This window comes from Neopsephotus bourkii, unplaced genomic scaffold (genome assembly GCF_033783945.1).
Source record: "Neopsephotus bourkii isolate Nb327-2 ecotype Australia unplaced genomic scaffold, CSIRO-AGI_Nbou_v1 NB_1511, whole genome shotgun sequence".
NCBI classification, from domain to species: Eukaryota; Metazoa; Chordata; class Aves; order Psittaciformes; family Psittacidae; genus Neopsephotus; species Neopsephotus bourkii.
In genome coordinates, this window is record NW_026901987.1 from 1,773,328 (window position 1) to 1,786,425 (window position 13,098).

The 13,098-nt window shown below is 39.0% G+C and overlaps 1 protein-coding gene across 6 annotated transcripts in view; it reads right to left on the bottom strand.

Moving 5' to 3' along the window:
- MDN1 (midasin AAA ATPase 1) overlaps window positions 1-13,098 on the bottom strand; it is a 101,574-nt gene that overhangs the window by 26,216 nt on the left and 62,260 nt on the right. For all 6 annotated transcript variants that reach the window (XR_009727903.1, XM_061369786.1, XM_061369785.1 and 3 more), the window contains 17 exons: window positions 12,491-12,661; window positions 12,131-12,345; window positions 11,652-12,033; window positions 11,361-11,470; window positions 9,913-10,609; window positions 9,396-9,557; window positions 8,548-8,821; window positions 7,319-7,554; window positions 6,427-6,522; window positions 6,101-6,195; window positions 5,280-5,404; window positions 3,965-4,111; window positions 3,599-3,708; window positions 3,114-3,187; window positions 2,727-2,922; window positions 1,149-1,308; window positions 835-981 (listed from right to left, as the gene is read on the bottom strand). Coding sequence is in view for 5 of the 6 variants with exons in the window: in XM_061369786.1 (XP_061225770.1) it covers window positions 835-981; window positions 1,149-1,308; window positions 2,727-2,922; window positions 3,114-3,187; window positions 3,599-3,708; window positions 3,965-4,111; window positions 5,280-5,404; window positions 6,101-6,195; window positions 6,427-6,522; window positions 7,319-7,554; window positions 8,548-8,821; window positions 9,396-9,557; window positions 9,913-10,609; window positions 11,361-11,470; window positions 11,652-12,033; window positions 12,131-12,345; window positions 12,491-12,661 (3,397 nt within the window). In the remaining variant the exon portion in view is untranslated. The remainder of the gene's footprint in view (window positions 1-834; window positions 982-1,148; window positions 1,309-2,726; window positions 2,923-3,113; window positions 3,188-3,598; window positions 3,709-3,964; window positions 4,112-5,279; window positions 5,405-6,100; window positions 6,196-6,426; window positions 6,523-7,318; window positions 7,555-8,547; window positions 8,822-9,395; window positions 9,558-9,912; window positions 10,610-11,360; window positions 11,471-11,651; window positions 12,034-12,130; window positions 12,346-12,490; window positions 12,662-13,098) is intronic.

The window sequence follows — 13,098 nt, forward strand, 5'->3', positions numbered from 1 at the left end:
CTCTCTCTTCCCCCTCCTTTTCCCTCTCTCTCCAAACCCAAGAAGTTCTTAGGATCCCTGCAGGCCGGAAGATATGGCTTCCAGGAGAAGCACCAAAGCACTAAACTCCATTCCAAATAGAAGGGGGGAGGAGGGGAGAACGCAAAGTTACATTAATTTCTATTTCTACCCATGACTTACAAGAATGCTGTCAGACAACTGTTTATTTAACAAGACCGTGCACTTCTGCTGGTTTCTGAACTGCTCACTGAGCAAGAACAGTTGGTGAGTCATTTAATGTAACACCAAAGTAAAACACAACCATTAACAGTTTGGGTAGGTCCTTTACCTTAAGACTAGCAGGGGGAAGCAATGGAGACTAGGCTGCTGATGATGATTCCCCATCAATAGACAATGAAGTCTCCATGGCTCAACCATGTCTCTGCCAATCTCATCTCTGCCACTCTGTCAATCACTGGGAAGCGGGCTCTCATTCTAATCAGCTAACTTAAACTCAGTTCTGGATCAAAGAATGTTTACAAGATAATGAGCTTCTTTCTTGTTTCTAAAAGCTGCACAGTGACTTTGGACTGGAGATAAAGCAGATTTCTGTTTCAGAAAAGCTACTGTTGTACATCTAATGGAGTGTAAGAAAAAAACTAAAGTATTTGAAAGGCCCACACACTAGGCCTCAGTCAACAGATGAAGAGAAAGAGACTTAACTGCTTATACATATTAGTGGCTCAATGGCTTCAAGAACATAGTATTATGGTGGGTTTAGATGGATTGGAAAAACCAGTAAAATGCTTAAGAATTTTGTACTGCTAAACCAAGCACATTTTAGCCAAAGCTCACCTGTTTTAGCAAGGCTTTTGAAGAGATCTGACAAAGCCCGTTGCTTTTGCATCTGAATATGCTTTGCCTCTGATTTCTGCTTCTCCTTAGTTGCTGTCTGATCAAATGTCAAATTCTGCAGTTCAGCTACAGAAACAATGATACCACCTGTATAGAAGACAGCACAGAAAGGTAAGAGATGTGAAAATTCAACATATACAAAGCAGCCAGGGAAAGGCAGTCTGGGAAGGGAACTATATATCTACACTTTCTCCTGATCTCTTGCATTTATGTTAGAGGGCAATTATGGTATGGAATTCACAAGAGTACTTAACCTGTGAACTGGTCAAGATTTTCCACCAGACTTAAGAATGAATTATTTTCTGCAACTGTTGTACAGATTTTCTTCATTTTTTTAGTAAGCTTAGGCAGACGGTACTGCAGAGATCCTGCATGGAATGTAATGCCATCCTGGCATTCTTCTGGGAGGGCCTTCTGAGAAAAATAAACAGAAAGAAGATTACACACACATGCCAAAAACTGTGCTATTTAACCATCAAGAGAAATTATTGCAAAAATAAGGGCAAAGTTCTACATTCATCTGAAACCACAAAACATGCCCATGTTAACAGTTCGGCACCAGCATTTAAGGAAAATCACAATATATGCATGTCAGGCATACATCAGTTTTGAAAACAGCCAAACAAAAGGAAAATCTATGATCCTACTCTCTTGGGTGTTTGTTTTATAACTGCTTCAGGTCAGCTTCTTCAGCCTTCCAAGCTCAAAGTCACATTGACCTAAATCACTAATGCCCTCAGAGCATTGGATAAGAATACCCCTTTCCAGTAATTTAATTGCACTGCTAAACAACAACAAGATCAGTATGCAAAAAGAAATTATTAAGTAACAGAACTAATCCCCCAGCATGTCCAAAACTAATCCCCAGGGTCTGTTCAATTTAGGATTGCATGCATCTTGCTTAAGGAATGAAGACAACACGAAACTGCAACAAGTGAAACCAATAACCCTGTTAACTATCAGTAACAGGCTTACAAACAAACCACCAACAAAACAAGCCCACAACAGGACACATTAGATTTTCATCAGGTTTCAGCCTCTTCACTCTACCCTTCTGACTGTCACAGGACAAAAGCAAGATCAGCCACCCTCCTGGTCTGAAGAAACTGAACAAAGCCTTGGAAGCCGAGAGTAACTGAGCATTTCCCACTCACCCCAACTTATGATGAGTTACAATTTTCTCCTTGCATCTTATTAATAAAAACTAATGGAAATTAGCAGGAATCTATTTTGGGAAGAAAATACTTGACTTCATCTCTGAGCTGGAAAATTTAAGAGAGAGACTGAAATGTGTGGCATGGGGAGTAGGATTAAACATGTACCAGCTAGTCCAAAGTAAATGTACACTGTATACAAGCTGTGTCAGCCAGCAGGAAACATAGGACAATGCAGTGCATTCCCCTTTCAGAATTCAGACTCAAAGTAATTTTATATATGCACAAACCTTACAGCTAAACAATAATTTATCTTGGCCCTTGGTTAGAAGAAAAAGGGGAATAATAATTTCAAGACCCAGTCCATATCACTGTACTAGTAGGGAAGGAACTAATTGCTGCAGACAGTATGCAAGCAAATGTGTAACTGCCATCATCTTTATATTAGAGCACAGAACTGTGCCAAATTGATACAGAACACGCTTGTCTTTCCATGCTGTATTCCCACCCATCTGCAGTGTTTCATAACACTGAACACCAGACAAACCAAAAAGTTGATGATACACTCAGATTTGACACTTACATAAGATTTTTCTGCATAAATCAGTAAAAAGCAACACACAGATGAGAATAGAGAAAATATCCTTCCAACACTTAGAATATAAAGAATACAGTCACCTTGGCAATATCTGTTTTAGCAGACAGAATTTTTCTTAATGCGTTGTTTAGCCTCTGAACTTTGGTCTCTATGTTCTCAGATTCTTCCTCCTTTTGCAGGCAGTCCAGCTGCTCTTCCTTACCAATTTCCACCAAGGCAGGCCGACATGACTCACTCAGAACAACTTCAAACTTCTTCATGAATTTAAAGAGGGTCCTAAATACCAAAGGAAAGCAAAAATGTTACTGGGTTTTACAATCCTAGAAATCTCTCAGCTGCTGGAAAGAAACGTTTCCACTGTGTTATGAGCAGAAGAAACATTCTTGCATTAAAATCTAATGCATCACAGAGAAATCATCCAGAAGGAAGGTTCCAAATAAGGAATTTAGTTTCAAGCTCTGAGTTACCTGCGTATTTTTTCAACTGACTGTTTTACAGCCCAAAAGCTGACATCATTCCACTTTGATATCTTCACAAAGTCCTATTAGGAAAATAAATAATCAATGCAACAAAGTAATTCCGTATCAAAGTTCATCTTTAAAGCTGATCAGCTATGGTGATCTGTCAGTCTTAAATGCAAGACACTTTAGTAGGTGACCAAATTACTGCATAGGCATCTTAGTCTATTAATATCTGTTTATGCTGCACAGCCAAACGCTACGAAATCCAAAGGGGCTTCATTACTGGATAGAAACCTCCATGGCTAAATGGGACTGACCAAACATTAAAGACTTCAACCAACCCCCCCACTCAAAATCAAATTCTTGCCAAAGAAAACGTGTAGTATGGATTTCAGTGGCCAACAAAGCGATTATATACAAATTCAAATAATATCTGCTCTGCTGTTCCTTTGATTAGATCAGTATATTGTTTGAGTGAAGTTTCCTTTTACCTTCAGTTCCTTTTCTATAGGTTGACGAAGTTCACTGATTCTGGCCTGAACACACTCTGAAAACTGCTTATAATAATTGTATAGGTTCCACAGGATGCTGCACAGAATGTCTAAAAGACACAGACAACAACAAGCTTCTTTTAAAAATAGGATATTTTTCAGTATCCAGAGATTATTTTTTTTTGTAATTATGAAGCTTAGCAACACCAAAAGTTGGGGTAAAGTGACAGTATTCAAACAACTGAAAAAAAGCAGCATAGGCTTGTGTTGTATTTATGAGCTTAGTGATCTATTTGGAAAGTCATCCATAGCTGATTATCAGGTTGTTGTAAAGAAGACTCAATACATGCAATGCTAAGAACTTACCCTTTTCTGCTACTTGAGGCATCAGCAAGACATGGCAGTGGAAAACCAGTAGTGCTTGGAGTCGTGGATGAAACTCTCCCAGTGTAGATCCTTCAATGAAAGCTTGTAGTGTGCTGACCAGTGTTTTCAGATCCATTTGCTCTGTTTCTGAACATTGCACCAGAAATTTAGAGAGAAAAGTGGGAACAAAAATACAATCAAAAACCAAACCAACAAACCAAAAACCAAACAAACCCAAACCAACAAACCTCTACATGAAAATTGTTATGTGCTCCTTGTAAACTTCCAACTAAGTATCAGGTCTCTATTAGGAAAGGTTCAAAACAAAATAGAAAAGGGGTAGGGTGGGGAACAATTCTAATTTAATAAATCAAATCAACAAACACTGTGAAAAAAGAGAAAGGACAAGAGGCAGCAGTAAGACAGTGACCAAGCTGGCCAACTACATGCCCCGTTTCAGAGTGGATCCAGTATTTAAAGACTACTTCTTATCCTCTGTGAACGAATGGCTTTTTTTGGTCATGATGAACCACATACAGATTAGTCACTGCCAGTTCCTTAATTCCTCAAATCATGAAAACAGAAATCGATCTTAGAAGAGTCTGGGGGAGGATACAGTGCCTTTAGAGCACTAACTATGGGAGAAGCCAAGCTGTCCATTTGCAGATGTAAAATAACCCAAGGATCTGAAACTCATCAAGTGCATTAATTAGCCACGAGACTGGAAGAACTCTGCCTCGTGCCAGAGAATGTCACTTTCATCTTTAGTTTCACTGTGTTTTGGAGAGGCAAGGGACCAAGAGCTATATTCTTTCCTCTGCATTATATAACATAAACAAGTGCAGAGATATTTAATCAGAACATGTACGAAACCATACTTACTGTAAGAATTCTTTAGGCTTTATACATAATGTTAAAAGCTGTTCATCTAGAATATGAATTATGCCTTTTCCAGTTGCAGATGGAGGCCTCCTACCCTCCAAATCTGTTTGAAACGTTTATATGTGCATGACATACACAGTTCTACTTTCTTTTAGATGCTTTTTACATAAATCTTTTTTAATTTACACCACCTACAATGTTGGCCCTATGAGAGACACAGGTGGCTTCAGAAATAAATACCAAGCCATGAAGTTGACTCTGTATGGAAGACACTATACTGTCATGGAATTTAATGTAAAGCAAGGAGAATTTATTGTAGGGCAAGAATTACACCTGAAAGTGCACTGTCAAACTCTGGCATTTGGGACCTTAATTATACATCCTTCGTAATTGCTGGAACTGCATCATACATTCATATAAACCCAGCACTTACCTTCTGTGTTTGCCTCTGTCTGTTCTTGAACATACTTCTCAATCATCTGATAGATTGAGAACCAGTGCTTTGTGGATTTCTCGACATGCTGCTTCATTATATTGTCCAAACTTACCGACCAGCAACTGGAAACAATAAAGGGAGGGAGAGAAGAAAAAAATAAAGCAAAAACATTGTGGGCAGTTTGGGCTCCAAAACATCATAAACTTTATTCTCTGTTTCTGCTAAACTAATGGAAAATTTTACAAGGTGGAATAATCTACAGGTATGCTTAATAGCAGGTATGCTTAATATACACAGCTAACTCTTGAGGACAACTGCTTTGCCACTATTATTAAATATGAGAGAAGTGTGGGAACTAGGGGTGATAAAAACAAAAACAAGTTCAAAAGGCAGACTTGTGGAATTCCTGATCCTGGCAAACTGTGGGATAAAACTTTTACATGGTTTTAACAAGAGACTAAACAATAATTTTTAAGGGAAAATTAATGGGGGTTGTTAAGACAAAACACCACAGGCTCAGTAAATCCTGGGATGAAAACAAGAGAACACTAGGAAAATACCAGGACCGAGTACTGTAGCTATCTGTTCTGATTCTAGTCCTCCTGAGGCATACACATAGGGTCACCATAACCTGGACGTGCTCATTCTGAGCCAGGGCAGCTGCTAACACTGCTACTAGAACAGCCACACACACAGAAAACACATTGGAACAAACAGTGATGCACGTTCCATGATTAAGGCAATTATGCATTGGAATGTGTTTCTGTGTGGAGACAGACAGTATCTAAGCAAAAGCAGCAGGGAAATACAGTTCTTACTTCAACTCCAATCTACGCCACTGAATAATCAGTTGTGTGACCAAATCAAGGTGTTTCCGCAAGGACAAAGCTCGACTAGCATTTTCCTCCCAGTCCTGGGGAAAAAAAAAAGTTCACCTTTATACAACGCCAGAAATCAGTATTTGCATGGCAAGACCCATGCAGTATTCTGGATTACATTCCTACTCCTTTAACTTATGGCATGGATCAAGTTCACTTCCCCAAATCCTGCCAAGCAGACAGTTTTCAGTTGTTTTTATTATGGTACCAATATGAACAGGCAGTATAAAAGAGAAAATGTGAGTTTCCCTTTGCTCTCTTCTTACCTGTGCCTTTGCAAGAAGAATTTCCAAGCCATTCAGGAACTTTGAGAGAGGACTAGAGAGTGGAAAACTCCGAATTCTGTCCATCACAACTAACAGCTGCAGAATGAAAAACAAGTGTTCAACCTATAGTAACTGTTCTTTAACAGAAGCAGTCATGAAGTTCAGCTAATTTCTATCAGCATAACCCTCCCCTGCAGGGAGATAAGACTATATATGTATATATATTTCTTTAATTTTAAACTGCTTCCTTGTTCTAGTATAAGCTCGCTAGTAGTTAGTTCAGTGAAGGCAAATGCACTCAGGGAAATTAGCACAAATGACCTAATGCAAAGAGTTTCAATTGATTCTGAGTTTCTGCATTAGTCTAAGAAATACAACCTGAGGGCCACACAGGCCCCCTAAGTGGGACCCAAGATATCTATTTTAAAGCACAATGGAAGGATTTTTGAAAAAAAAACATCCAAGAGCCCAAACAGCAAAATACCTCAGGAATCTTTCAGGTATAGTAGACTGAAGAGTGCTTAATGCTGTAAGATCGGAGTAGGCAGTGAACATTACTTAACATTGTGAATGCTTCATCCCTGGCAGCGCTCAAGGCTAGGTTGGACGAGGCCTTGGGTAATATGGTTTAGGGCGAGGTGTCCCTGCCCATGGCAGGGGGGTTGGAACTTGATGATCTTAAGGTCCTTTCCAACCCTAACTATTCTATGATTCTATTTCATAACTCAAATAGAACAGTTAATAATACCTAATGACTTCAAAATACCTGCATAAGTAATAGACACCACATTTAGGCAAGTGTATAGGTACACATGTCTATACACATATTTACACTCAAATGAAATTCTAAAATGTTCCACTTTTCCCCAAACACTTGTTGAGGTCTTTCTACCTGCACAAGTACTGGATGCTCTGGCCATTCTTGAAGTAGCCTATTTACTTCTTTAGCAAAGCTATCAAGTACAGGTTGGCACTGTCGGACTTGCTGAATATTAGGATGCTGGTAGAAGTCATATGGACCGTCTTGCTGCAGCACAAGATCTGAAGTTAGTTCCTCAAAAAAGGTATTGTGAAGGAGAGTGCTAGCTAGAAGTTGGCTTCCCAAAAGAGTATCATTCATTTCAGCACCTAGGAAGCAAAAAAACGAAGACATTACATGTACTATCAGTTGAACAGATGTGGGGGATTTCTTCCTGTATCCCAAGCCTCGGCATGTTATGTATTACAAGGACGTAACAGTATGCCAGACATAAGCAATGAGATGGAAGTATGGAACAAAGAGACATACTTAAAGTTTACATTCCCTATTTTATCAAATTTTTGTATGAAAGTAAAATCAGCATCCTACGGGTGGGCTGTGATCCTATCAGAAGACCACAGTTCCGCTGTGCATAAATTCACATCGAGGAGAGTTACAGCAGAATTAGTAGCAAGGCCCTGTGAAAAAGTCATCCAACACATGCACAAAAAAATTAAAATCATATTATATTACACCTCAGGTATGAACATAAATGTAAGTTACTGTAGAAACAGCAGACATTATCTGCTTTTTCTTAATTGTACACATATATATTTATTAGATTAGAACTGAAGTATAACTCTGCTTTGAGAAGCTATGATCCTGATGTCTCAAATACTGTCATAATAATGATTTACATATCAAGTGTGCCAAAGTTCAGAGAAAAAAAAATCAAACTAAAAAAAAAAAAAAATCAACCCTTGGGTTTTTTTTAATTATAGAAGCTCTATTTAAACCAATTCTTCCACGGATTTAATTGCAAATTTTACTTCTGGGAAATTTCTGCAAGTACATCCTCTTCCACAGGATTATGCAGATCCAAGTGATTAAAATGTCTGTAGCAGATTATTCAATTTATTCTTACACGTGTTTGTCTACTATATTAACAAATGGAATTAAAAAAAACAATCCATAAAAGAATAAAAAACGAAGCATTCCACTGGGACAATTCTGACCACAAGGCAAATTCTTTAGAAAAATGAAATCTGGTTTTATGCACTTTTCCCATAAAAGGCCTGTTTCATGACCTGCAATATGATTAATTTGCAGCAATTCATTACAAAGCTGGACCTGCACATCTGAAATATCGCTAGCAATCTTACCAATTAAAGGATAGAATTGTGACACCAGGCATGCACCAGTCTGATAGCAGGAAATAAATGTACTGAAATAATGTTTGGCTTGATGAGAAGGCAGACTCTGTTGATACCACAGGGATCGAGCAAAGTTTAAGCACAACTGCTGATGAACCATCATTACTGTTCGCATAGAGCTCTTGGACAAAAGAGCTCTATCAACTTCCAGCTGGTCTTCCAATGGATCTTCAGTTTCCATTTTTTCTTCGAGGCTCGGTTGAGCTGTGATATCTTCAAAGTCCTGCAAATTATGAGAGAATCAAAAGTCAATTATAAGTCCTTCCTGTAATGTCTCCCCTCCCCATCAACACAACGACACACGACTTTCTCATGGCTTTCTGTACTGCACAACATTGCTTGGTGAAGCCACACTTCAAAAGGTGTTCAGTAACACAGGACAGTTAATACTGAAAAAACCCTCTTTCATTTAATCAACTTTAAAGTTGATTAAATACTTTAAGGAGATCAGCCTTCTTCACATGTAATAAACCCCCAAATGACCCTACTTGCTAAAATAAATCAAATTCCAGAATTTTACAACAAATAATTAATTATATTGTCATTCAGTTATGGTATTTGGGATTATTCAGGCAAAACAAAGTACGGTTCAAGTCTGGAAATTAATTTCAAAACCATCCTACAACCAGAAGGTATAGTAAGCTAAAACCACAGTACTTGATACTGTTCTGTCAAAATCTACACCACACTTTTCTGTTGGCTAAAGGAAAACCTGTCTAATTTTAGTTAAAGCATGTATTTTCAGGAGCTACTTCAGACATAATTTTGGGGTTTCTTTCTAGAGTGACAGTTGTTACCTTTTCATGAAGAGGAAATCTCCTCCTAAACTCTTTTTCTTCCTCCTCCTCCTCAGTCAATCCTTTCCCATGACTTTTACTTTTGTATCTGTACAAACTGTGTTCCATTGCTTCCCGCTCTTGGGCACGGCGTTCCTGTTCATCCCATTCATTTACAATTGCCTAAGGAAACACAAAGCATCACGCTTTTATACAAAATCACCTCAGATTTCATCAAAGGGGCAGCACATACTCGTTTGGCTCTTTCCTCCTCTACAACAGTGTAAATCAAAGCCATCTAACTTGAAGGAAGACTTGTGGCTTATCTTCTTAAGCCAATGAGGAAAACCCACAGAAAACAGAATGAAACAGAGTGCTTGGCCACGCTCTAGTCTCCTTTCTTAATTATTTTGTAAATCAACTCACTACAAAGTCTGGTTTTGGTTTGTTTTGCTTTTTTGTGTGTGGTTTTGGGTTTTGTTGGTTTTTTTTTAATAGAAACAAAATTGTTGGTAACCATTACAGGCTATGATTTTACCTGACACAGATGTCTAAAAAGCTGCAGGGACTTCTGGTCCATCTCTCCCCTGAATAGTACATGGCACTGAAGATGCAGCAAAGCACCGACAAGGAGCTGTTCCAGAGTTGGGCAGGGCTGCTCTACTCCCTCAGATTCTCCTTCAGAATGCTTTAGAGAAAACTTTTTAAGTCCATGAAGGACCTCAACTGAATTCACTGAGCATAGAATTTCTGCACGAGCAAGGTAATCAGGGAAGGCATGGCCAACAGAAGGAAATGCCAACAAAGAAGTGAGGAGGTTGGTGAGATCAACTGGACGCACAAATCTTTTGAGCACTGCATAGACTTCAGAAGCCACTAATCGCATGCCATGTTGCAACTGTAAGATGGCAGCTTGCAGTGGAATGATGGCATCAGGGAACATAGCATAGTCCTCTGCCAGGTGTTTTCTAAACTGATGGTGTGATTGTTGCCAAGATGCTTCCTCATTTAACAGGTTTTGTATTGCCTGGAGTGATTTAGGTCTTTCCCCATGAAGGAACTGCAGAAGGCGGGCTGTAAGATCTTGGACTGAAGAAATCCGTGCTATGCTGCTGATGTACTGATGAGCCTCCTGGTATAAGCAGTCATAGGGTGGAGCTGGAGGCCTGAAGGCCTTTTTTCTGGAAAGACTGTTTATTTGCTCCTTCAACCTTTGCATTCTTTCATGCAACAGCCTGTTAAGAAATAACATTGACCAGTTTAAACATACAAACTTGCTTCATATAAATATGTTTATATATAACATAATAGATATATTAAAAGATGCACCAGAAATATTCTGCTAGTTTGTGTGACACAGCAAATAAGGAAAAACCAGAAAGTGACACCCATACAGCATGCATACGCACTTCTCTTCCCCACTCTGGACTCCCTCTGCCACTTCAACAAACTCTCATTACTTTTTTTGCTTGCTACCCGACAGCTCTGTGAGCATTAAGGAAAAAGTAGCATTGCTGGAAGCAATTGGTAAAACTCAGCCATTCAGAACTTGCTTTCAATGACTATTATTCTCTTTAAGCAATAGCACAGAATGACCAGATACTCCATGCATATAACATTGAAACAAAAAACTTGCATAATAGTGGAAAATAATGAATACTGAATAATGAAACTACCATTAATTTAGATGTATGGTTTTATTTTCACTTCCCAACATAGCTTTTTATCAAGATATAAAGGCTGCTGCTTTAATTGTTGTATTTATAGCAGTACAAAGTGTGTACAGGCACTTCCTTAGTCACTACAGGCGAAGAGAACATCTTTTGTGTTTTTACTACCTAAATATCCAAACTGTTACTTTAAAATCAGCAACCCTTATTTCCATAGAAAACACAAATGCTGTAAAGCCATACAGAAAAGCTTTGAAGCCCAAGCACCTGAAGATGAAATTTCTAACTTAGAAGAGTTAATTTTCTGAGATGTTACCTGAGATGAGGATGAATATAGTTGCTGACTGCTTCATCTTCAATACTTTTTCCTGTATGCAGCTGGGATGAGAAATCATTTGTTTTCCATTCACATTCCAGCTGCTGCAACTGAAAAGGAAAGAATAAACCATGCTGAAGTTCTGGTATATTGCCTTGGACATTAAAAGAAGTTTTAACTGTATAGTTTGAAAATCATGAGCAAATATTTGCCCAGGAACACCCAAGCCAAACTCCTTTGCATTGATTTTACACATTACAGAGGTAAGAGCCAACTCGGCTCCACACTCACCTCTTCTTTTGCATACTTGAGCTTGTAATCTCTTTTAACAGCCGGATCAAACCTGGTCTGTGGAAGCCACACCTGGATCTGCAGCAAACCAATATTCACCCAGAGGCTTCCTCGCCAAGCTGTCTCTGGTAACTCCTTAAGCCCTTCCCCAAAAAACTGCTGCAAGCAAGTGAGCAGGAGAAACACGAATTCTTTAGGAAGTAACTCCTGATCAATGACGCTTTTAAGTATCTTGAGAAGGTACTCATATGCAACAGGATCCTTCATGTAGAGCTTCTCACAGCACTCCAAAAATTCTCCTTGAAGATCCACTGGAACCAGATCTACCAGGGCAGAGAGCTGTCTGCTTAGCACTATTCCCTGTAGTTTAGCATCTGTGTGTCTGGAGGCAAAGGAATGAGAAAAGTTTATACATAGTAAGTAAGCTTGTTACAACATGCCTGATTTAAGTAAGATATGTGCAAAAGAGGTTTTAATACCTAAAATCTGCTATCGAAGACACAGCCAGGTTGGTCCACACTGCTGTGCTGACTTCATGAAGCTGCTGTGCTCTCTCCATCCATTCTCCCAGTGTCACATGGGATGATGACAGAACAGGAAGCCCACTCACATCCCACTGGCTTGTCTTGCTGCTGCTAGTTAGAATTTCAAACAAGCACTTTGAGAAAACGGCTCGGGTCAAAATACCTGGGCCCTAAATTAAGAGATTAAGAGTTAGATTGTTCAGATGTAACTTGCACTGACTATGCTAGAACTTACAGTATTGCTTTAGAAAGCTGCCGAATTATTTAATAAAAGAGCATTCAGCCTAAGTATTTAATTAGGCTGAAGAGACAAACCTTCATAGAACTGTTCGTATGGGATTTAGAAAAGTTCTTTTCCTCTGTTGCAGGTAGTGGCCTCCAAGTCAACCAGTAGTCTGGGTCCGTGGTGAAAGTACTGCTCCAAAAAGATGCTAATGCAGCATTAACTAGTTGAGATGACAGAACAGACATTTCTTCACGGGATATCTAAGGAGAGAGAAACGTAGAGCTGAGAATAAGTTACAGGGAGCAGAAGAGAATCAAGCACATACACACACGAAAAGTATGATACAGTTTGTCAGTAGTACAAGATATTCCTCAAGATCTTTTGCAAATTCACATAGCGTTTGCTTGCACCTCTTCTCAAAGAGTAGACTTCCTGAGGTCTGCACTGTCTCCTGTGCACCATGCAGCGTGTATACAGAGCAAGTTTTCAGAAAAAAGCCTCCAGACTATGCCTGTGCAACCTTTTGTTATAATGCATAAGGTTGCATAAACATGAAACAGGTAAAACTACCCAATGCTCTGCTCTGAAGCATTTAAAGTGAATTTGATGGTTTACTGAGCTTTGTGGGAAGACAACCGCCACTGTATCAGAACTAGTATTAACCAATCAGAATTTCTCTGACATACTAAGTGCTCTA